Consider the following 20,700-nt stretch of genomic DNA (forward strand, 5'->3'; position numbering starts at 1 on the left):
TCGTTCCCGCCAAGCCAAAGTGGTTGCGAGTGTGTAAACGAAGTAAAAGGAGAAGATTGCCACGATGAGCGCCACTACACCCGAGAGCTTCAACTCTGCCGCTGCCCGTGCGGCTCGTCGCGTGCAGTGCGTCGCCAGCCACGTCCAAGCCGGCGACCAGGGGCTGGTAGCGGTCCAGGGCGTGTCGGCCACCGAAATGGTGGATGGCGTGACCACATTGCGCGCCGAGCGTGCCGGTGGATCGTTTGACGTGCGCGCCATGACCCACTTGCTCGACGGGGGAGAGGAAATCACGCGCATTAAGGAAGAGTACGTCGCGCTACTCGAACGCGAGCCCCTGATGCTCGACGCCGGCTTCTACGATCGCACGAGGGAGCAGGCCCGTTACCGCGTGATGCAGAAGATGAAGCGCTTCGGCGAGCTCAAGCCCGAAGACCCTCTCCGCTCCAAAATCTTCAACGACCTCGTGGCCCTCCACGATGCCTCGTTCAGCACCCGCATGGGCGTGCACTACACCCTCTTCATTGGTGCCCTCACCGGCCAGGCCACCAAGGGTACGTGCGAATGCACGAACGATTACCATTGCCATTCGAATCAGATTACTCTTGTTTTTATCCGCACTTATCTCCGAATTACTTATTATTTATTTTATTATTTTTTAACAGTTTTTTAAAAACTGAATCGTGTGGCGCACGGAAACAGAGCTGCAAGAGAAGTACGTGCCCGATGCTCGCAAGCTGCGCGTCATTGGCTCCTTCTCCATGACCGAGAGTACGTCACGCAAGCCCGCTCTGCCTCTTCCCCTTCTTAGCGCCTGGCCTGCGGCGTGTCTCACCGTCAGTGCTGTGGGGCAGTGGGCCACGGGTCCGCCATTCGCCACTTCGAGACCACCGCCCACTTCGACAAGCAGTCCGACACCTTCGTCATCAACACCCCGACCCTCACGGCCACCAAGTGGTGGATCGGTGCGCAACTCTTCTTATCGGCCCTTCTCAGGCGAGGCAACTCACCCGATTCTTCTTCGTTCTTCGTTCTTCTTTGACGAACCAGGCGGCGCGGCGCACATCTCGACCCACACCATCTGCTTCGCGCGTCTGATCATCGACGAGAAGGACTACGGCGTGCACTCGTTCCTTATGCAGCTCCGAGACCGCGACGGCAACATCCTGCCCGGCATCACGATCGGCGACTGCGGCAAGAAGATGGGCCGTGACGGCATTGACAACGGCTGGCTCCAGTTCAATAACGTGCGCGTGCCGCGCAGCCAGATGCTCCAGAAGTGGGCCAAGGTGTCCCGCGAGGTACGCCCAACCGCCTCACGTCCACTGTGCGACTTATGTTGACCTTCGTTCTTCTTCTTCGTTCTTCTGCAGGGCGTGTACAGCCAGCCGCCCAAGGCGCAGCTGGCCTACGGAGCCCTGCTCGGCGGTCGCGTGTCGCTAATCCTCAACTGTAACGACCAGCTCAAGCGCGGTCTCACCGTGGCGATCCGCTACTGCGCCGTGAGGCGGCAGTTCGCCAACAAGCCGGGGGCTCCCGAGACGCAGATCCTCGACTACCAGACCCACCAGATCCGCCTCCTCGAACCGCTCTGGTACCTACCACCTTCTATTTCTCATGGGTCTGGGCGCAACTCACCCGTGGGCGTGTATGCAGCGGCGCGTTCGCGTGGACCTTCGCCGGGCGCACCATGGAGGCCCAGGCCACCAAGCTCCAGCAAGATCTCGCCAACGGCGACCTGACGAACCTGCCGGATCTCCACGCCACGTCGGCCGGCCTCAAGGCTATCTGCACGTGGTACATCACGGCCGCGCTCGAGCAGGCGCGCCAGTGCATGGCCGGCCACGGCTACTCCGCCTACTCGGCCCTGCCCACGCTCGTCGCCGACATCACCGTCAACTGCACGTGGGAGGGCGACAACACCGTCATGCTCCTGCAAACGGCCCAGGTGCGGTTCCTGCCCACCCGGCTCCGTGTTCTTTTCTTTCTGCTTACTTGCGTGTGTTGTGCCATGTGCGTCGTGTGTCGTGCGCTTCAATTTCGGTAAATGCAGTACCTGGTCAAGTCGATCTCGCGTGTCTTCGAAGGAAAGAAGCTGGTCGGCAGCGCGCGCTACCTGGAGCGCACTCAGGAGATCCTGACCCAGTCACCCCTCAGTGTCTCCTCCGCCAGTGACTATGTACGTGCTCCTCCCTCTCGCTGCCGGTGCTGGGCGAAGAGATGAGAGGCTTTGCCATCAGCAACGATGTGGAGGTCAGAGTCTATTTTCCGCGACTGACTGACCCGTGACCGCCCACTCCGCGCGTAGGAGAACGAGGAGCTCGTGGTGCAGCTCTATGAGCGTGCCGCGGTCAAGAAGATCGTGCGCGCCGCTCGCGCGGTGCAGAGGGAGATCAAGGCGGGGAAGCCCAAGGACGCCGCCTTCAACGCGTGCCTGATTGACCTCGTGCGAGCCTCGGAGGTACGCTCCGCCCATCGCTCTCGTCGCCCTTCGCAAAAAGGCCGCACAACAGGGGCACTGACCGAGATGGCGCGATTCGCGCATGTGTTGTGCCACCTCGCCAGGCCCATTGCTACTTGTACGCCGTCCACGCGTTCCTCCAGCAGGTGCGCGCTGTCGAGGCCGGCCCGCTGCAGGCGGTCCTCAAGAAGATGTTCCTCCTCTTCTGCCTCAACCGGGTGGCCAACGACGCCTCGACCCACCTGGCGGACGGCTGGATGAACGAGAAGCAGCTCGAGCTGCTCCAGGAGAAGGTGAGGCAGCTGCTGAGCGAGATCAGGAAGGACGCCGTGCCCCTGGTCGACTCCTTCAACCTCCCTGACTCCCTCGTCAACTCGCCGCTCGGCCGCTTCGATGGTGACCTGTACAAGCACTACTTTGCCGAAGTGCGCGCTGCGCCCAACGCGGAGATCAAGGTTCACACGTGCCAACATCAGCAATCGCGCCCCACAGCGATGATGTTTCTCACCATCTGCTCTTCGTTCTGACACGCAGGCTCCCTACTGGGACGAGCTGGTCAAGCCCTGCCTGAGGAAGGACCTCTAAAACCCGACACGCTAAAATATCTGTACCAAGGCAACAGCGCTGTCAACACCATAGTGAGATGCCCACCCAGAAGATCTGTTGTAGGCGTTTGTGGTGTGCTCCATTTTTCCTTGCGGCGGGAAATTTCGTGCGTGCGAAGGACGTTATTGGGCAATTCGGTCCTGCCAATTGGCAGCGAGGGGGTGCGAAAATTCGTGTTGGTGTCTCTACCTTCGCGCTCGTGCTCCCGCCTCCCTTCGTCTGCTCGTCTGTGCCGGCTCTTCTGCCTCTCTGCCCCCCCCCCCACAATAATCGAGGAGCGGATCGTGGAAGCAAGTCTCTCCTCCTCTTCGAAGACGAAACGTGCCTCTCATCCTTACGTAACCGCGAAACCGCTGTGAGCCATCGCATTGCGCCACCAATCGCCGAGAGATGCAGCTCAACCACCTACCGAAGAGGAAATTCGATGACTACACATCCAGCGCCTACCCACCACACCCACAAGGTTCCCAGCCCTCTTCACGTCTTTGCGTAGGATGGCGCGATTGGGGCAACAGCGTATTGCGTTGTTATTGTTATTCGTGTTGTTGTTTCATGCGCAGCTGTTGCGCACGCGTGTTGAGCTCTTCTCTCCTGATCGACTGGCCTAACGTTGGTTGTGTTATTTGACACGCGTGCTGTACGGCCTACAGACGCACAGGCCGGTCTCATGGTCTCGCCGAGCCACTACGCCCAGCTCACAAGCCTAGCACAGCAGCATCAACTACAGCCCTCGCCGCAGCCACTACATTCTCTCCACCCACTGCCCCAGCAGCATTCTCTCGCCCCTTCGCACAGCTACCCCGAGACGCAGGACCTGCAGCCTCCACAACGTACGTAGTAGTGCTCATGTGTCTCGCAGTTGCTGCTGCCCGCTGTAGCCATTGCCGCTGACCCCGCGGTGTGCGATTGTGTAGCGCCTGTGGCGGGCAAGGCGAAGAAGCCGAGGAAGAAGAGGGAGAAGGCGCCGCGGAAGGAGAGGAAGAAGAAGAAGGAAGAGGAAGAGGCCAAGCCCAAAGTGCCGTTCCGAGGTTCGCGGTTCGAGCTGTGGCTGGAGACGCGGTTCGAGGAGGAGCTGCTCAAGCTGCTCGAGGTGCCCTTTCTCGAGCTCTCGGCCAACCTCCTCAACGGTGCGTCGTGGGCCATGACGCGGTCGGCCGAGGAGCGGATCTACAAGGACAAGTGGCGAAAGCGGTACCACGTCTACTCGGCAGCGGTGGGCGACCTCGTGGCGGACGCGTTCAACTTCCACATCCGCACCAAGAACCTCGACACGGGCGAGTACAACAAGCTGCCCTTCATCACGCCCGACAAGGCCCTCTCCTCGCAGCTCTCGTCCTACAGCAGCTACCTCTCCCTTCTCGGCGGTGCGCGCATCAACCCCGGCGAGGACCACAGCGGCTACCCGCCGGGCGAGCTCGCGGGCGAGGACGCCTGCACGCTCTACGAGGGCTCTGACGTGTCGTTCGTACTCGTGGGCCACCTGGCCGGCCCCAACCCAGCAGCAGCGAACCCGGCCGCCGCTGCTGCTGGAACTGGCAGCCTCCACCTTGGCTTTGCTCCGGCGGCCGACGGCCACCAGCAGTCCGCCGCTACGCTCCAAGCGGCGTACACGCAGGCGCATCACCTCCAACACGTCCCCACCGACGGCAATCATCCGTAAGTGGTCGTCTGATGTAACCATAGCTCTCTCTTCCCTCCGGTCTCTCTCAACGCGACTACCTCCGCTCGCGTTCCTGGTGGAGGCATCCTCTTCGGTTGACGCCTCACCACCTTCTCTTGTACATGAAGCTCCCACATAAAAATTGCCCCTTGGCACACGTCGGCGTGACACGGCACAGAAAAGGCGGGAAAAGTAGGGCCAGGACTCGCGAAATAACAGAGAGATGGAATCGCAGACTGGCGAGTGGGCTGAACCGCTCGATGCGCCATTTGATGGTAATGCCCTTAGGGAGTGATCGTACGCAATTTCTAACGCATTACTGATCAGGCCCCGCACCAGCCCGGCCCGAATCTTTCAGCTTTGGTGGTGCCGCTACTCCGTGGGCTCCCTTCGCTCAGCTCGCTGAGGGCGCCAAGCAAACGCCAGATGGCTTGCATAATGAATTTCTGCAGTTTTGTCGCGAATCAGGGATCGAAGACATCGCCAAGCATTCGGGAATCGTGCAAAATGGCGAGCTGCCCGTATTCAAGGCCTACTCCTCCACGACCGGTACCTCCCATCATTGCGGGCTCGGTGCGCTTCGCCTGGTGCTCACCTTCCACCCCGCCGTGTAGTGCCTCCCGCGTTGATGCCTCTGCCGACAGAGCCCCCCACCACAGCAAGCCCGTTCCAGGCGCCTTCCCTGGCCGACGACGCGCTGATGACGATGAAGCGCAAGGAGCCCTCCACACCACCAGGACCCGTCGCGCTCGCCACAACCACCAGCTCGGCCGAGGTCGCGTCCTCTCCCCCCGCCGGCTCGAGGAAGAAGCGACGCACGCAGAACCGGGGCGCCAAGAACAAGGGCCTGCGGCACTTCAGCCTCAAAGTGTGCGAGAAGGTCCAGTCCAAGCGGGTGACCACCTACAACGAGGTGAGCCCTCCCCATTCCCCTCTTTTATATCGACCGCCGTCGTGTGCCAGCGACGATGCCGGACTGCGACTGACTCGCGCCTTACACTACACGGACGCGGCGACCAGGTGGCCGACGAGCTGGTGACCGAGTTGCAGATGCTCGCAGCGGCGGGCCAGGCGGAGGGAATGGGCAATAACGTACGCACGCCGCTTTCACACTCGCCTTGTCTCTGATTGCACCGGGCGCCTTACAGTCATCATCACAGAAAAACATACGGCGGCGTGTCTACGATGCGCTGAACGTGCTCATGGCGATGGACATCATCACCAAGGAGAAGAAGGAAATACGATGGGTGGGCCTGCCCACCCACTCCAAGCAGGACCTGCACAAGCTCGAGGTGCGCCTCGTCTCGAAGCCCATCGCCGTTGTTCGCGTTGGTCACTTACCACCATAGCACGCGTGCCTTCAATTATAGTCCGACCAGGAGGCACGCCTTGAGCGGATTCGCAAGAAGTCGGACCACCTGGAAGAGCTCGTGTCGCAGGTGCGGGACACGTGACGATCATCGCCTGTCCCTATAGAACGCGCACGAGCTTCGACGGACTGACACTCTTCCCCCCCCCCTGCAGCAACGCTCGTACGCGAATCTGCTGGCGCGGAACAGCAAGGCCGACCCCGGCCACATGGCGGACGCGAGCGCCAAGATCCACCTGCCGTTCATCCTCGTCAACACGCGCAACACGACCGAGATCGAGTGCGAGATGGCCGAGGACCACTCCGAATACTTCTTCAACTTCAGCGCGCCCTTCGAGATCCACGACGACACCGAGGTGCTCAAGCGCGCCGGCATGGACCGCGAACAGCCCGGCACACCCTCCCACACCGTGGCGCCCATCCGGCTCTCCGTCACCTCTCCGCACACAACCGCCACCGCCAGCACACTGCCCCGTCCGCCCATGCCCTTCACATAACATAACACAAAAACACACCCCTTTCACTCTTATCGCGCGCGTTTGCTTCGAGAACGTGATTGTATTCGTACCAACCAACCAGCCAGCCAGCCAGCCAACAAAGAAACGTTTGCCTTCACGCATCACGAGGAGGAGTTGTGGTGGTGGGGCGACGCGTAGAACTGGTTCTGCCAGGAGGCCTGCGCGCCCGGCGGGTACATGGGCGGGCCTCCGGGGTAGGCCTGCGGCGGCATCGGGAGGGGCATCGGCAGCGGCATGGCCTGGGGCTGCGCCTGGCCCTGGGTCTGGCCCGGTGCGGCGGGCATCGGCATCGGCATCGGCATCGGCATGGGCTGTGCCCCGGGGTAGGCCATGTGGCCGTAGGGCGTCCCGTACGGCACGAGCGAGGGCAGCTGCTGCTGCGGCGGCAAGTAGGCCTGCTGCCCGTGACTCGCCGCGCCGTAGGCCGGGTTGCTCATGACGTGGTCCACCAAATGCGACGGACGCTGCAGCGGCGTGTACTCCCCGGGCGCGTGGTGGCCACCACCGCCCGCCGCTGCCGCGGGAGCGTAGGGCATGCCATGGGCCATGGGCGGCGCCGGTCCACGAGACCAGCCGCCGCCCGCGTAGCCGCCCCTGTTGGCGGCCCTTCGCCGGCCGCGCTCGCCCCTTCCTCGCCCTGCGGGGGCAGACGAGGTGTGGTGGGCCGGCGCGCCAGTGCGGAGGGCCATCTCCGCGTTGCCCTCCCATTCCTGCGTCTCTGCGTGCGCCTGCCGCCGCTTGTCCTGCAGCTTCCTGCATTACGGCGTGGCCCAGTCGCGCTGTGAGCAGAACAACAAAGAAGAGCGCGCATGCGAGGGGGGGGGCACACGCACTTCTTCCGCTGTCGGCGGTGGAGGGCCTCCTGCTCGTCATCGGAGAACTCCAGCTCCTGGCGACCCACAAGCCACGCCCATCAGTCATCATCGGGTTACCCGCGCACGACACGCACGACACGATGAGGGGGAGCACGCACGTCCTCGGGCGGCTCCTCGTCGTGTTCGCCAGAGGCGTCGGAGCCGCGGGTGTAGATGATGGTCGGCTGCACGAAGCAGGAGGCCTGAGGCACGTAGTAGACCGGCGTGCCGCGGGTCAGGAGGGCCTCGCGGCCCTGCGCCCGGAGCCGCTCGACGTGGGCGTTGAGCACCGCGTAGTAGGGCTTCTTGACCGGGCCGAACACCTCGTGGACCCGGCCCAGCGGCGTGCGGTCGTCGAAGCACAGCGCGTTGTCGATGTCGAGCGTCTGCCGCGCGGGGTCGGCCGCCACCACGAGGAAGCCCTCCACCATGCCCTCCACCGCGCCCGCCAGCTCCAGCGCGGCCTCGGCCGGGATCACCACCTCCTCCTCCACCGCCTGCGGCGCCTGCGTCGACGCGTCAGCCAAACGCAAAACGAAACGAAACGAAACGCAAAACGCGAAACACGAAACACAAAGCACAAAAGAATCGAATTGTTGTTGAGACGCGTACGAGTTCGTGCTTGGTGCGGGGGATGTCGCTGGCCTCGAAGGGCAGCCGTGCGCCGCCCTTGCCCGAGCTGCCGCGCTCCTCGTTGTCGTCGGCCGCGCCGCCGCCTCCCACGATGGCCGCCTCCTCTTCGTCGTCCGAGTCGTCGTCATCGTCCTCGTCGTCCTCCTCTTCGACGTGGGGCAGGAGCGCGTCGGGGTGCTGGTGCACCGGACGCACCGCCCCGGAGAGCGCCCACGCGGGCACCTCGGCCGCCATGGCCGCCGCCTGCAGGTCGTCCTTCACCACTTCTTCTTCTTCTTCATCGTCGTCTTCTTCCTCTTCGTCCATCACCTCCCGGCCGCCGCCGCCGCCGTGCAGCAGCGCCTGAGGCGGTGGTGGCCCGGCAGCTGCCGATGTGAATGCCGAGGAGGGCACGGCCGCCGCCGCCGCTGCGAGTGGCGGTGCAGCTGCCAGGGCGTGCTGCTGCTGCTGCTGTGGGGTGCTGCTGACCGCGGTGCTGAGGGAGGTCGACGCCGCCGCGCCCATGAAGGGCTCCTCATCCATGGCCGAGCCCAGCGGCGTCGTCGGCGCCGTGGTGGTGGTGGTGGTGGTGGACGGCAGTGGAGTGGCGGGGAAGGAGGAAGCGGGGGCACCGGCACCAGCCTCGACACCAGCCGTGGCCGTGGTGGCCGTGGCGAAGGCGAAGGCGGCGGGTGGGAGGTCGTCGAGCAGCATGACGGCGCCCGTGGCGGCGGCGGCGGTGGAGGAGGAGGGTACGGGGGCGGACTCCAGAACGGCCGCAGGGACGGGGGCGGGCGAGTCCTCGAGATCCATGGCTCCTCCGGCGGAATGGTCCCCGACTGCCACCGGGGTGGTGTGCTGCTGCTGTGGGTCGCCTTCCATGGTTGCCCTTTGCTTCTTCTTCTTCTTCTTCGGGTGGCGCGGAGGAGATGGAAGGAGGGAAAGATGTCTTGTGAGAAGCCGCCCGGAACCAGAAAGGCCAAATACTCCGCAGGCCGCACATGTCCGCACGCCATCTGTGTCGGCAGTCGACAAAAGAGAGGAAAAGAAATAAATATTGATTAACTTGGATTTTCTGTCGACAACAGAAAAAGAACAAGAGAGATCGCTGGGGCGAGAGTAGGGGAGGGAGATGACGACGCTGGAGATCACTCTCGACCGCTTCGACCGCAAATACCGACCAGGCGTACGTGGGCACTTTGCCACCCCTTTCTGACCGGAAGAAGATGAAGTAATCATCTGTCCCTGTTTGTACTACTCGCGACGTGGTGTCGGGGCGACCCGCCCGTGTAGGACGTGGTGACGGGGAAGGTGGAGGTGGTATGCGAGAAGGAGGGCGAACAACACACAGGCGTGACGCTGGGCGTGGAGGGCCTGGTCTCGCTCGACCCGGGCGGCCTGCGACTCGGCAGCGCTGCTCGCACCACCCAGAACCTCGTCCAAACGCACCAGCTCGCGCCCGGCGGCAAACTATACGCACCCCCTCCTCTCTGTTTCCTTTGGGCCCACTTCTTTTTCTGGCTGCCCAGTGATCGTAGCGGCTCAGCACCACCGCACAGTGGGTGGAGCGAGGGCACCGAGCTTACCTCCTCCACCGTTGGTCTTGGTGGTGTTGTGTGGGCGGTGGACAGGCACTGTCAAGGGCATGAACGAGTTCCCGTTCCAGGTTCAGCTGAAGGCGCTCACGGGCCAGGAGCTCTTCGAGACCTTCCACGGGCTGGCCATCTCCATCAAATACTACCTCAGGCACCACCACCACTTCTGACCACCATCACCACCATCATGCACCACCACCACCGCGGGGCTAACGGGCGGCCTGCCGTGTGCGCGTAGGGCGACGTACACGCCGACGGGCTTCCTGGCACGGAAGATGCAGAAGGAGGCCGAGTTTGTGATCCACGTCGACGTAACGCCCCCGCCTCGCCTCTCGTGACGGACCGCCTCCGGAGCCGTAGCTAACCGCACCACCACTCACTCATTGATTGCGTGTCCACGCGCGCAGACGTTGGAGGAGGTGCCACAACCGCGAGAGGTGTCCATCCTGCTGAGCTCCAACGAATCCAGCCAATTCAAGCAGGTGCTCGCCCTCCTTCTCTTCTTCTTCTTCTTCTTCTGATGGAATCGTCGGCCTCGCTTCGGGGTGGTGCCAATGGTGGAGATGGTGGTGGTGGCGGAGGAATGCGATCATGATGCGCGCCTGATTTATGGACTATCTCTCTCTTTCATGTACAGCATAATTGATCGCTAACTACTTTTTAAATTCCTTGTGGTCCCCACAGGGCAAGGGCGCGACGAGCGATGAGGAGTTCTCCGCCAGGGGCAAGTTCCTGACCACGACGTGCCACGTCAACAAACCCCTCTCGGGGGAACTCACCGTGGAGGTGCGCCCGCATCTTGGCCAAGACCCAAAGGTCCACCAAGGAGCATGGGCCGCCTTGGACAAGTGCGCTGACACTGTCGGGTGCGTGCGTGCAGACGACGGTCGGGTGGGCGATTGACCACGCATCGCTCCACCTGATGCGAATTGAAACGGTGGCCAAAGAGGGCGGCGGCTTCAACAAGCAGGGTACCCTGCCCTCCCATCTCCACCCCCTGGTTCCCCCCCTCCGCGCCCATGGCTTCGAGAGCCTCTGACGCCCACAGCCCTCCCCAACGATTGCTCATTGCTTGGGGGGGGGCGTGTGTGTGCGTGCGTGCTGGCCAGTATCGGAGATCCAAACGACGCAGCTGGTGGACGGGTATATACCGGACAGGCTGGCGGTGCCGATCTATCTGGTCTTCCCGCGACTCTTTACGTGCCCGTCCCTCCACGCCGCCAACTTCAAGATCGAGTTTTCCGTCACCCTGCAGGTCACCCTCAAAGGTACCTTGCAAGCAAAACAGAGCAGAGCTCCCCCTCTTTCTCTGCACATCAACACCCACTCACCGCACTCTCTTTCTCTTTCTCTCTCCTCTCTCCGCGGCCATGGCAGGCGGGCACGTGCTGAAGAAGGACTTCCCGCTGCTGCTGGTGCGAAAGTAAAGGGCCAGACGTGCATGCGGCCGGCGATGGCCGGGTGGGCATCATCATATTGCCGCCTATCTTGCGAGAGGTCTGACCAATCCGCCACACGGCTTCAAGCACACACACACATACATGCAGTCCCCCCCATTCCCCGGCATTACCACAGATGCTCCACTGTCGCTGACGCCGGCTTTAGACCGGTTCTGCGGCCGCAGATGGGTTGTGCTATATACGAATATAATATTCTCTTCGCAATAGCGTCACATGGTGGCCGAGCCCATCTTACTCCCTCCGACGCCTGATTGGTCACAAGGGATGTTGCTAGACGCTCGGTTGGCTGTGCAATGCAGCGTCTCCGTGAAATTTCCCGCCGAAAAGCTCACCCCTCGACCAGGAGGGGAGCACTCTTCATCGAAGGCCGGCACGAGGGGGAAGGGCGTGCAGTTCTCTGGTTGTTTTCGCCCGCTCGCTCAGCACGAGGGCGTCATGACGTCCAGAACGAAGGGGCGGCTCTTCTTCATAATGGACCACATGGTCAAGCTATTCTTCTCCGACCTCGTGCATAGAACAAGCGGCCCAGCCACGAAGATTCAACAGTACAGCCGTAGTGCCACCCACGACGTCAACGCCGCCACTCTCTGCACTTCCACAGATTTCCTCCACAACATTAACATCTCCACCTCTGACAAATCGATTACACAACCCCTCCCGCACATACCATGGAACTTCGCTTCGAGAAGAAGCAGGCCAGCACCAGCAGCAAGACGGCCAGCAGCAACAGCGTCGTGGCGCAGCGCTCGCTCAGCGGTGGGCATCGGCGTGTCGGTCGATGGGCCTCGCTGCGGCGCCACAAGCTCCACCCCGACGACGACGACGTTGAAGACGACGACGAGCTCGTGATGCACGTACCAGGCGGCCAGCGCGGCGGCGCCATCCACGGAAGCTTGCGGCACTTCAAGTCCATCCCCTCCAACTCGCCATCGCCAGCTTCGCGAACCGCGCGTAGCGACAAGGTGAAGAAGATGAAGAACGACCCGCCCGAGGCCAAGGTGGACAAACGAGCCAAGCCCAACAAGACAACGAAGAAGGCCAGCAAGACGAAGAAGGCCAAGGAGGCCGAGACCGAGACCGAGGACGAGGAGCCCACCCGAGTACGAGTCGTGCGGGCCTTCGGCCTCTCGCGTAGCGGCAAGCACAAGGTGTCGTCCGACCTGGTACCGCCCAGCAGCACCAGCGGCAGCCACAGCAGCATCGGCAGCAGCAGAGACCAGGAGCGAGCCGCGCCCTACTACTGCGTGGTGCAGGTGGCGCCCGTGGAGATGAAGGGCCAGCCGCCCGTGCGCACCCCGCCCACCAAGAAAACGCCTCCCCTCCTACGCACCACCCTCGAGGGCCGCCTTTGCAACTACGTACGCACTGCTCGCCTTCTCTCTACACTTTTTTCTACTCTTGCGCGCGCGTGACTGACCTGGCGATCGGCGAGCAGGGCGGGCTGCGCGTGGAGGAGGTGGAGTGGGACCAGGTCGTGGAGATACCAAGCGATGGCCCCCAGGAGCTGATCGTCGAATTCCGGTACCGACCCCTTTGCTGTGCCAAAACCACACACAATGCACAAGGCCTTTGGACGCTGGCGATGATGGCTTAACGCTTTATTCCACATGGTTGGTGGCGGCGGCGGCAGGGTGTATGCGCGTCGGAGGTACCTGCCAGATAGGCTGGTGGGGCGAGCCGAGCTCAGCTTGCGGGGCGGCCAACGCGCCCAGCCGCCGAACAAGCGCGCTGTACGCCAGCGCTTCCGCACGCTCGTGCTGGAGAAGGGCGACGCCGAACCCCGCGCGCTGCTCGAGATCATCTTCGACCCGCCCCACAGCCAGCGCCCCGCCCCCGGCTCCCCCAAGCCGTACGCCCCCAATGCCCCCCCCCATTTCATTCTTTGGATTCCATCTCACCAAACAATGTCAGGGAGTGGCCATTCCTGTGTTCGGGCGTGGAGGCCGTGCGTCTGCTGGCCTACGGCCGCGGAGACATGCACCTCGAGCGGAGCTTCCTGGGCATGCTCCCGCCGGAGCTCGTGGAGCGGCTGTGCGAGCTGGTGGAGCGCAACACGGGCTTTGACCCGTTCCGCGACGGCGAGGCCACGCCCGCCGCGCAACGCGATCGCCAGTTCCTGGTCGACACCATGCGCCAGCGCGCCACGTCGGCCACCCACCGGTGGAAGGTGATGCGGGTGCGATCGGTGCCCGCCCACGCGCTCGCGCGTCAGTCCATGGGCGCCACGTCGGCATCGCCGTCGCGGTCTCTGTGCCTTCCCCAAAACGCACTGAGCCCCGCCCGCCCGCGCACGAGCTCGATGGACGTGCAGGCCACGCCCGACGAATCGAGCGGCAGCGTCGCCGCTGTCGTGGGGCCTCCTTCGCCTTTCCTCTCCCGCCCCGTGGTCTCTTCTTCCTCCTCCTCCTCTTCCGCAGCCACGCCGCACCGCTACACGAGCCTCTTCTTCTGGCACCCGCAGGACCTCGAAGACCCCGTCATCGTGCGCGGCAGCCGCCGAAAGGGCTACCTCACCTGCCGGGTACGTCGTAGCGGCCAACTGACGACCTAATCAATTGAATAATTTAGAATCCGACCCGATCCAATCAACTGACAACACGGACTCAGGCTGTCGAGGCGGGCAACGAGCACACGCTGACGGACAAGCACACGGTGTGCTACCTGCAGTCGACCTCGCGATCCGACCAGACCTTTATGATGCGCGAGTTCAAGGAGGCCACCCACAAGGCCTTTGTCTGGAATGAGGTGCGCACCCTTTGTGTCACACCGTGTGCGTGTGCGTGTGCGTGCGTGCGTGTGCGACTTTAGCTCGCGTGACCGGGTCTCACCCATTCCTCGTCGTTCACCCCACTACCCCATCAGGACACGCTGGCGGACTACGTGCAGGCCATCGAGAAACGCCTGCAGACGGTGGCCATACTCGAGCAGCAGCGCCGCATGCTCATCGGCGGAGTTCCCGCTCTGGGCTGCACGTTCGCCATCTCCGTGCCAGGTGCCTTATCTGTTCAACCCCCCCCCATGTTTTATCTCGTGCTGCCTTGTGCTCGCCTCTTCGGCTGTTTGCGCTGCCTCCTGCTCCATGCTCCTCCTCCTCTGCTTACATCCTATGTATCTCTCTCCCACAGCTCGAGCTGTTCACACCGTGCACAAGCGGGGCCTGCGGGAGTACGAACTCGTCAGCGTGTGGTTTGTCGTCATCGATCGGTATGGAAACCGACACAGCTCAGAAAGAAACCGCCTCTCGTGCCCCTTTGCTCACCACCTTGCTATGGCTCTGCACCACTGTTGCAGGTCGTGCTTCCAGTTCCAGTTCACCACGTGCACGCAGAATCCCTCGCAGTCGCTGTGCGCGGCGCTGCTGGCCCACCGCAAGGTCGAGGAGTCCAACTTCATGTGGATGCTCCGCTCCTTCGGCTGGCGACACGAGGTCTACCCACCACGCAACAAGCAAGCCCCGCCCCCGCCGCAGGCCACCACCTCCTCATCATGTAGTTAGTTGTCGAATCTCCACGCAGACGCAAACAACGTCGTGCTTTTTTCCACTCACACAAAACACCACCACCACCACCTGTCCCCTCGCCCGGTTCACTGTTCACCCTCGTCTGGTCTGCTCCTCTTCTCTGGCCTCGCGTCGTCTTCGTCTTCGTCGTCTTCGTCACTCTCGTCGTCGTCATTTTCGTCCATGACCAGCGCGCTCTCGTCCTCGTCCTCCTCGTCGTCATCGTCATCATCGAAGTCGTCCTTGTAGGCGGCGGCGGCGGCCCTGCCCGCTAGCGGGAAGCCCTTGAGCCGCCAGAGGGACTTGCGGTCCTTCTTACCGCCCTCGCTGATGATGGCCTCCTGGATGAACAGCGGATTCGCCGACAGCACGCCCGACACCGAATTGCGCCACGTCGCACGACCCGCAATGTCCTCCTCTGCTCGTTGTGGTGCGTGCGTGCCACGAACAATCACATCATTCACCAGGGTGAGCGGCTCATCTCACTCTCAAGAGAGAGACAAAAGCGACAATCAATCAAAAAGTTGATTTGATGTGCATGAGGAGGGTGCTCGCACTGAAGTGTTCCTGGATGTAGCGGGAGATCTTGGGCTGAGTGGCGGCCCCGCCGAGGGCGCGGAGGGCCGTTTGGATCATCTCCGAATACGTCACGCCCTGCCCGCGCTTCCGCTTATTGGCTGCGGACACACGACAAAAACGACACAAGTCACCACACGATACGGCACCATACGACACCACACGACACCACACGAGTCGGATGCGAAGAGTGAAGGAAGAAGAGTGAAGAAGAAGAAGAAGGAAGAAGAGTGAAGAAGGGGTGCGATACCTGCGGAGGAAGACTTGTGTCCCTTCTTTTTGGGTGCGCCGGTGATGGTACTGAAGTCGGCATCGTCGTGGGCCGCGGCAAAGTGGCTGGTCGGGGTGGAGGAGATGTAAAAGACCTGGAAGTAGACGAGGGTGCCCTGGATGTCGATCGTCGCCGGGTTGGGCAGCGGCACCGGCAGCCCCACCTCCGCGTAACTCACAAACGCGTCGCCCTGCCGCACACGCACTCCTACGCACGCACCAAGCGCGAACCCCATCATCATGAGAACACGGCGGGGGAGGGGGGAGAAAGAGAAAGAGGAAGAGAATAAAACTGTGGAAATGTACCGTTCTTGGAGAGGTTGATGATGCAGTAGCAGCTCAGGCCCCGGTCGTACACGATGCGCGCGTGCACCCGCGAGATCTTGGCGTTGTGCGCGTCCAGCGCCAGGTCCGCGTCCTGCCACCGCGCGAAACCACCACGATCATGATCAGCACTGAGCGCAGTGACGACGTGTGTCGTGTGTCGTGTGTCGTGTGTCGTGTGTCGTGTGTCGTGTGTCGTGTGTCGTGTGTCGTGTGTCGTGTGTCGTGTGTCGTGTGTCGGTACGCGGTGGTGAGGGGTGACGCGGCCGAGGGTGAGGGAGAGCTCCTCCATGCGGTAGGGTCGGAGCGTGGGTCCGCGCAGGATGGCGAAGACCGGGGGCAGGTCCTGCTCGGCCCGCGTCCAGGCGATGTGCTGCAGGATGCGCTGCTGCTTGGCCAGCTTGGCCTCCCGGTCCTTGGCGCCCAGGGGGCTCTTTCGGCGCGCCTCGTCCGACGCCGCACGCAGCTGCCGCCACAGCGGCACCGCCGCACCGCCAGCAGTCGCAGCAGCTCCGTCGTCATCGCCACCGCTGCTGCCGCCGTTGGTGGCAATGTCGGCGGTGGAAGAGGCGCTACGCTCGGCCTCGGCCTGCCGGCTACGTCGGGCACTGAGGCGGGAGGAAGATCGAGGCTGCTGCTTTGTTTGCGAAGACGTAGAGGAGGAAGAGGAGGAGGAGGTAGAAGATTTTGAGACGGTGTAGTACGGGGAATCGTCGACGGGCGCTTCCCCCTCGCCGTCGGCTTCTGGGCGATCTGTGTAGGAGGCGTGCGTCACATCGGAAGCGCCGCTGGCGGTGCCGTTTTCCTCCATCGCCCCCAGCAGCAGCGATACCGACATGTCTCTGGCCTTCGCCCCTTACTTTCTGACAATCAATTCGACCGTTTGATGTGGTGGTCGTGAAAATCGCCTTTCTCAAAACATTTCTTTTGTGCCCTGATCTTTTCCCTCACTTTCAGCCACCTTAAGACAAGCCGACAGAGAGAGACGAGCTCGTTCAACAGGAAAGGGCGACAGCCGGCGGGCTGTGGTATAAATGTACATTACGCGGAGCATGAAGGAAGAGGTGGCCATTGTGGGCCTTGGACTCTATGGCGCGACGACGGCGCTCGTCGTGGGGCTTCTTGTGTGGCTCTACTCGTACCGGTGCTGCTCCGAATGGAATAGCCACGCCCGCCGCCTGCCCTGCTTCTCGCCCAAGAACCTGTTCTTCTTCATTATCTTTTCCTTCCTGCTGTGTACGCAGTGCAGCTCCCCCTTCGCTTTTCATCTTTTACGTCCGAGCTTTATTATTTTTTACTCTACTCCATCTTTTCGTTTTTCTTTTTTTACAATTTAATGAGCACCTTGCTTGTGGGGTTGCATCGATGGATTCTTGGACTTAAATCACAATAATTTTTATATTCATATTTATGGAGGAAAGTTTACGTGGTTTACTTGTTACTGGCAGGCCGGCTGGCATGGCTCGCGGTGGACGGGTGGAGTCCAGAGCACGTCTCCGACTACATTCTCAATCGGGTGGCCTTCGCTCTCTTCTTCACCGCCTTCACGCTCGTCATCTTCTTCTGGTGTGCACACCTACCCCGCTTTTCCTCATTCCCCCGTTCCTGTTCCCGAGATTCATCGTTTGGTGCGCACATGTGTCTCAACTGGCGTGTCCTGCAGGGCCGACACGTTGCACGCGATGCGCAATACATCCGAGCAGCGGGAGGGCGTGTACGACATCGGATTCTTCCGATCGTGGAAAGCCCGCGCGTTCGTGCCCCTCCCCTCCAAACACCCATCCCCCCATTCCCTCGTGTCCCCTCTATCGCTGCCCTGCCCTGCCCTCACTCGCGGTCGCCGTTGTTGTCCGGCGTGTCGTGTCGTTGGTTGTTTGTCATGCAGGGCCTTCATCGCGGTCAATGGGTTCATCTACCTGGGCCAGGTGGCCTTCATCGTTGTCTTCATCGTTGTAGACGACCACAAGCGAGAAGGGAGGCACGCGTACAACGTGAACGTGCTGTCGGTGGTGGCGGTGTTCGGGCTCGTGTGCGTGGCATTCCTGGGCTACGGCATCGGCCTCCTCGTCGTCACGCGCCGGGCCATGAACACCCGGCGCAAGCTCAAGTTCTACCTCCAGGTGCCCCCCCCCCAAAGCCAATCGGCGACGCCACCAATGGCATGCGCGCATTTGGTTGCTCATCGCTGTGTGGTGTGTGTGGTGAGCCAGACGGTGGTGATCACGGTGGTGCTGGTGGTGTGCTTCTGCGCGCGGTTCGCCATGTTCCTGTATCGGCCCATCGCGGACGACTACACGGACCCGTGGGTGTTCGCCGCGCTGGCCTACTGGGTGCCGGAGCTGGTCCCCACGGTGCTGATGGCCGTCGTGCTGAGCCTTTCGCTCCGCCGGCAGATGGTCCTCCGCTACCACACGGAGCGACTCAGTACCTACAGCCGCTTCGCCGCCAAGGGCCTCGCCGAGCCCCTCCTCACCCACGACAGCGACGACGACGACTTGATCATCGACGCCGCCCTGTCCGCGCCCGTCTCCGACTACGACTCTGACTACGACGACCACCGCTACGCCATCAACTCGTCGTGAGAGACTGCTTGCAACACCGCCTGCCGACGGATAGAAAGGGAGAGGAGTGGAAAGGGGGAGTAAACCCGGGTGGCGCCACGCTAGGCTCGCGGCACTCTCGCTCGCTCTTCATCGCTCTTCGTTCTTCTATGGCCGCCACGCGCACGTTTTATAAAACGAAGAGGAACGCGCGGACACAAACGCGCTTCTGTTTTGTTCTCTCGATTCTATTTACAGCAAACGTGCGCTACACACCACAGCCAGTCACTGGTCGCTCACCCCGAACACTCTCTCCAGCGGTTAGTTGCCCGGGATGACGTTGAAGAAGTGGTAGAGCTCGTCGGCGGGCTCGAGCACGCCCACCTCGGTCTCGCAGACGGCGCAGTAGACCGGGTGGTACTGGTCGCCCTCGTACGTACGGGACTCGGTAAGCCGCGCCGTGCACTCGTCCGTGACGAACTGTTCTCACAATAAATACAATTTATCAATTAATAAATACCACATAAAATAGAACAAAAAACATCATATAATAAAATAAAAATAAAAATAAGGCGTACCATGGCGCGGTACTGGCTCAGGTAGACGTCGTGCCGCTGGCAGTCGTAGCAGAGGGGCGTGAAGCAGCACGGGCAGCTCAGCACGGCATCGCTGCGCCGCGGCCGCGTGAGCGGGTCGTTGCGGTCCGACGTCCAGTCGTCCGGCCGTGCCGTCGTACTAGTTGTCGGCTTCTTCTTCGCCCTGGCCTCCTCTTCTGCTCCTTTCGTCGTCTTCGGGTGGTGGTGGCGCAGGTACTTCTCCGTGACCCACAGCTCATCCTTGAGGTCGGCCCCCTCGTCGTAGAACGGACCCGTGGCCTGCTCCTCTCCTCCGTCGGAGCCTCCAGCCTTGTTGGCAACGTGCTTTCGCTTGTTGGCAGATGCTGCTGAAGGTGCCGATGGTGATTGCGACGCAGACGTGGACAACATTACGGAGGTGGAAGAGGAAGAAGAGCCGTCATGGGCGGGGTGATGCGCTGGTGCGGCAGTGGTGCCACAGCTGGCGTAATCCGAATCATCAGTGCTGTCCGCATCGCGCGACCGCCGAGCAGGGTCGGGCAGGAGCTCGTCCAGACGGGCCTTCCACGGGGGCTGCCTTCCTCCGGTGTACAGGCCTGCAAACACTTCACGGGTGTCCACCATCTTTCGAGCACTGGATGCAACCACGGGTGGGCCGTATTTTTCTTGGGTAAGAAATTTCTTTTCTTTTTCTACTTCCAAAAAATGGTGTTGGAATGCCACGTCATGCTGACAGTATCGCGATAATGCACAAGAAGCAAAAAAATAAAGCAACAAAACAAACCAACAACAGAATAGCCTGGCACCTCCACGCACCACGCACCATGGAAGACGACGAAGAGGAAGAAGAAGAAATCGTGGGGTCGTTGTTGTCCTCCCTCGAAAACATACTGCTGCGCGGTACCAACATTTCTCAGGACAAGATGCGCAACCAGAGCGAGAAGGATCACCTGCTCAGTCGCCACACCTCCTTGTACGCCACCTCGCCCGCCCCGTGAAGAGAAACACGTTCTTGATGCTGCCGGCTTCGCGTATTTATCAGAAAAAAAACACATTAATAAATACATTAATAAACACATGAATAAATAATTCACGAGGGCACGTGCGGGGTGGCAGAGCATCAGAGACGTTCGAGAGTGCCGGGCGGAGGGGCTACCTTTCGGGCCACCTCACCAAGCTGGTACGCGCGCCACCTTCCAGCCACGCACCTGCTACGCAGCATTCGCACACACCATCTTGTTGTTGTTGTTGTGACACACCAGGGCCACGTGTACAAGACGTGGCGGCGGCGCTTCTTCATCCTCAACGACGCCAAGCGGCTGCTCTTCTACTACGACGACGCCAAGGTGCTGCAGCACTCACTCCCTCCTTCTTCCCCTCTTGGCCGCCGTCTCTTCCGCTTTTTCTTCCGCTTCGGCTTCTCCGACCGACCGGCGGGACGGTGTCGTTGATCGTGTGTGTGTGTGGCGTGCGTGCGTGCAGACGGGGAACGTGAAGGGCGTCATCGAGCTGGCCGGCGCCGACGTGTTGCGGGACGTCACGCGCGGCAAGGAGCTCTGCTTCCAGATCAGCTACCCGCGCCACCCGCACAAGCGAAGGTGCCCCCCCACCCACCAATCCATCTTCGGAGTGATCGACGTGTCGTGTGTCGTATGTGTCGTGTGTGTTTCGGTGTTAATGGCTGTGCCTATGGGCACCCCGCTAACGGGAGGTGGTGGTGGTGGTGGTGGTGGTGGTGGTGGGTGAGAACAGGTTCCTGCTGTACGCCGAGAACCAGCGGG

The 20,700-nt window shown here is 61.8% G+C and overlaps 10 protein-coding genes across 10 annotated transcripts in view; 7 read left to right on the forward strand and 3 right to left on the reverse strand.

The window, feature by feature from the left end:
• Positions 1-64: 64 nt before the first annotated feature.
• Positions 65-3,046, forward strand: ACA1_396220 (acylCoA dehydrogenase, middle domain containing protein; the record flags this gene model as incomplete). The annotated part of the gene is made up of 10 exons (XM_004351561.1): positions 65-554; positions 703-771; positions 855-965; positions 1,051-1,301; positions 1,374-1,594; positions 1,657-1,948; positions 2,054-2,179; positions 2,309-2,461; positions 2,608-2,916; positions 2,996-3,046. The coding sequence occupies 10 exons, from the start codon at positions 65-67 to the stop codon at positions 3,044-3,046; spliced, it is 2,073 nt and encodes a 690-aa protein (XP_004351613.1).
• A 411-nt stretch (positions 3,047-3,457) lies between these two features.
• On the forward strand, positions 3,458-4,727 carry ACA1_396230 (uncharacterized protein; the record flags this gene model as incomplete). The annotated part of the gene is made up of 3 exons (XM_004351562.1): positions 3,458-3,530; positions 3,863-3,897; positions 3,927-4,727. The coding sequence occupies 3 exons, from the start codon at positions 3,458-3,460 to the stop codon at positions 4,725-4,727; spliced, it is 909 nt and encodes a 302-aa protein (XP_004351614.1).
• A 223-nt stretch (positions 4,728-4,950) lies between these two features.
• On the forward strand, positions 4,951-6,593 carry ACA1_396240 (transcription factor e2f/dimerization partner (tdp) domain containing protein; the record flags this gene model as incomplete). The annotated part of the gene is made up of 7 exons (XM_004351563.1): positions 4,951-5,002; positions 5,196-5,276; positions 5,387-5,640; positions 5,748-5,819; positions 5,876-6,049; positions 6,098-6,166; positions 6,252-6,593. The coding sequence occupies 7 exons, from the start codon at positions 4,951-4,953 to the stop codon at positions 6,591-6,593; spliced, it is 1,044 nt and encodes a 347-aa protein (XP_004351615.1).
• A 122-nt stretch (positions 6,594-6,715) lies between these two features.
• Positions 6,716-8,962, reverse strand: ACA1_396250 (NAF1 domain containing protein; the record flags this gene model as incomplete). The annotated part of the gene is made up of 4 exons (XM_004351564.1): positions 6,716-7,367; positions 7,448-7,503; positions 7,588-7,974; positions 8,081-8,962. 4 exons carry the CDS (start codon positions 8,960-8,962, stop codon positions 6,716-6,718), a joined length of 1,977 nt encoding a protein of 658 aa, XP_004351616.1.
• A 250-nt stretch (positions 8,963-9,212) lies between these two features.
• ACA1_396260 (uncharacterized protein) lies at positions 9,213-11,102 on the forward strand (the record flags this gene model as incomplete). Its single annotated transcript, XM_004351565.1, has 9 exons — positions 9,213-9,266; positions 9,374-9,608; positions 9,712-9,746; positions 9,951-9,986; positions 10,083-10,157; positions 10,360-10,461; positions 10,556-10,646; positions 10,785-10,943; positions 11,053-11,102. The coding sequence occupies 9 exons, from the start codon at positions 9,213-9,215 to the stop codon at positions 11,100-11,102; spliced, it is 837 nt and encodes a 278-aa protein (XP_004351617.1).
• Positions 11,103-11,803: 701 nt separating this feature from the next.
• Positions 11,804-14,631, forward strand: ACA1_396270 (uncharacterized protein; the record flags this gene model as incomplete). Its single annotated transcript, XM_004351566.1, has 8 exons — positions 11,804-12,493; positions 12,571-12,656; positions 12,766-12,984; positions 13,047-13,656; positions 13,743-13,880; positions 13,998-14,127; positions 14,261-14,339; positions 14,427-14,631. 8 exons carry the CDS (start codon positions 11,804-11,806, stop codon positions 14,629-14,631), a joined length of 2,157 nt encoding a protein of 718 aa, XP_004351618.1.
• An 89-nt stretch (positions 14,632-14,720) lies between these two features.
• ACA1_396280 (FHA domain containing protein) lies at positions 14,721-16,642 on the reverse strand (the record flags this gene model as incomplete). The annotated part of the gene is made up of 5 exons (XM_004351567.1): positions 14,721-15,052; positions 15,192-15,311; positions 15,512-15,688; positions 15,787-15,898; positions 16,049-16,642. 5 exons carry the CDS (start codon positions 16,640-16,642, stop codon positions 14,721-14,723), a joined length of 1,335 nt encoding a protein of 444 aa, XP_004351619.1.
• Positions 16,643-16,856: 214 nt separating this feature from the next.
• Positions 16,857-18,386, forward strand: ACA1_396290 (uncharacterized protein; the record flags this gene model as incomplete). Its single annotated transcript, XM_004351568.1, has 5 exons — positions 16,857-17,040; positions 17,253-17,370; positions 17,468-17,557; positions 17,690-17,924; positions 18,015-18,386. The coding sequence occupies 5 exons, from the start codon at positions 16,857-16,859 to the stop codon at positions 18,384-18,386; spliced, it is 999 nt and encodes a 332-aa protein (XP_004351620.1).
• A 279-nt stretch (positions 18,387-18,665) lies between these two features.
• On the reverse strand, positions 18,666-19,543 carry ACA1_396300 (e2fassociated phosphoprotein; the record flags this gene model as incomplete). Its single annotated transcript, XM_004351569.1, has 2 exons — positions 18,666-18,824; positions 18,923-19,543. The coding sequence occupies 2 exons, from the start codon at positions 19,541-19,543 to the stop codon at positions 18,666-18,668; spliced, it is 780 nt and encodes a 259-aa protein (XP_004351621.1).
• Positions 19,544-19,743: 200 nt separating this feature from the next.
• The window catches only part of ACA1_396310 (PH domain containing protein), a gene marked incomplete at both ends in the record, with an annotated part of 3,804 nt that continues 2,847 nt past the window's right edge, over positions 19,744-20,700 (forward strand). The window contains 4 exons of the mRNA XM_004351570.1: positions 19,744-19,892; positions 20,036-20,099; positions 20,182-20,265; positions 20,402-20,517. Of these exons, the coding sequence (XP_004351622.1) occupies positions 19,744-19,892; positions 20,036-20,099; positions 20,182-20,265; positions 20,402-20,517 (413 nt within the window). The remainder of the gene's footprint in view (positions 19,893-20,035; positions 20,100-20,181; positions 20,266-20,401; positions 20,518-20,700) is intronic.

This window comes from Acanthamoeba castellanii (assembly GCF_000313135.1).
Source record: "Acanthamoeba castellanii str. Neff unplaced genomic scaffold scf7180000084759, whole genome shotgun sequence".
Classification (NCBI taxonomy): domain Eukaryota; phylum Discosea; order Longamoebia; family Acanthamoebidae; genus Acanthamoeba; species Acanthamoeba castellanii.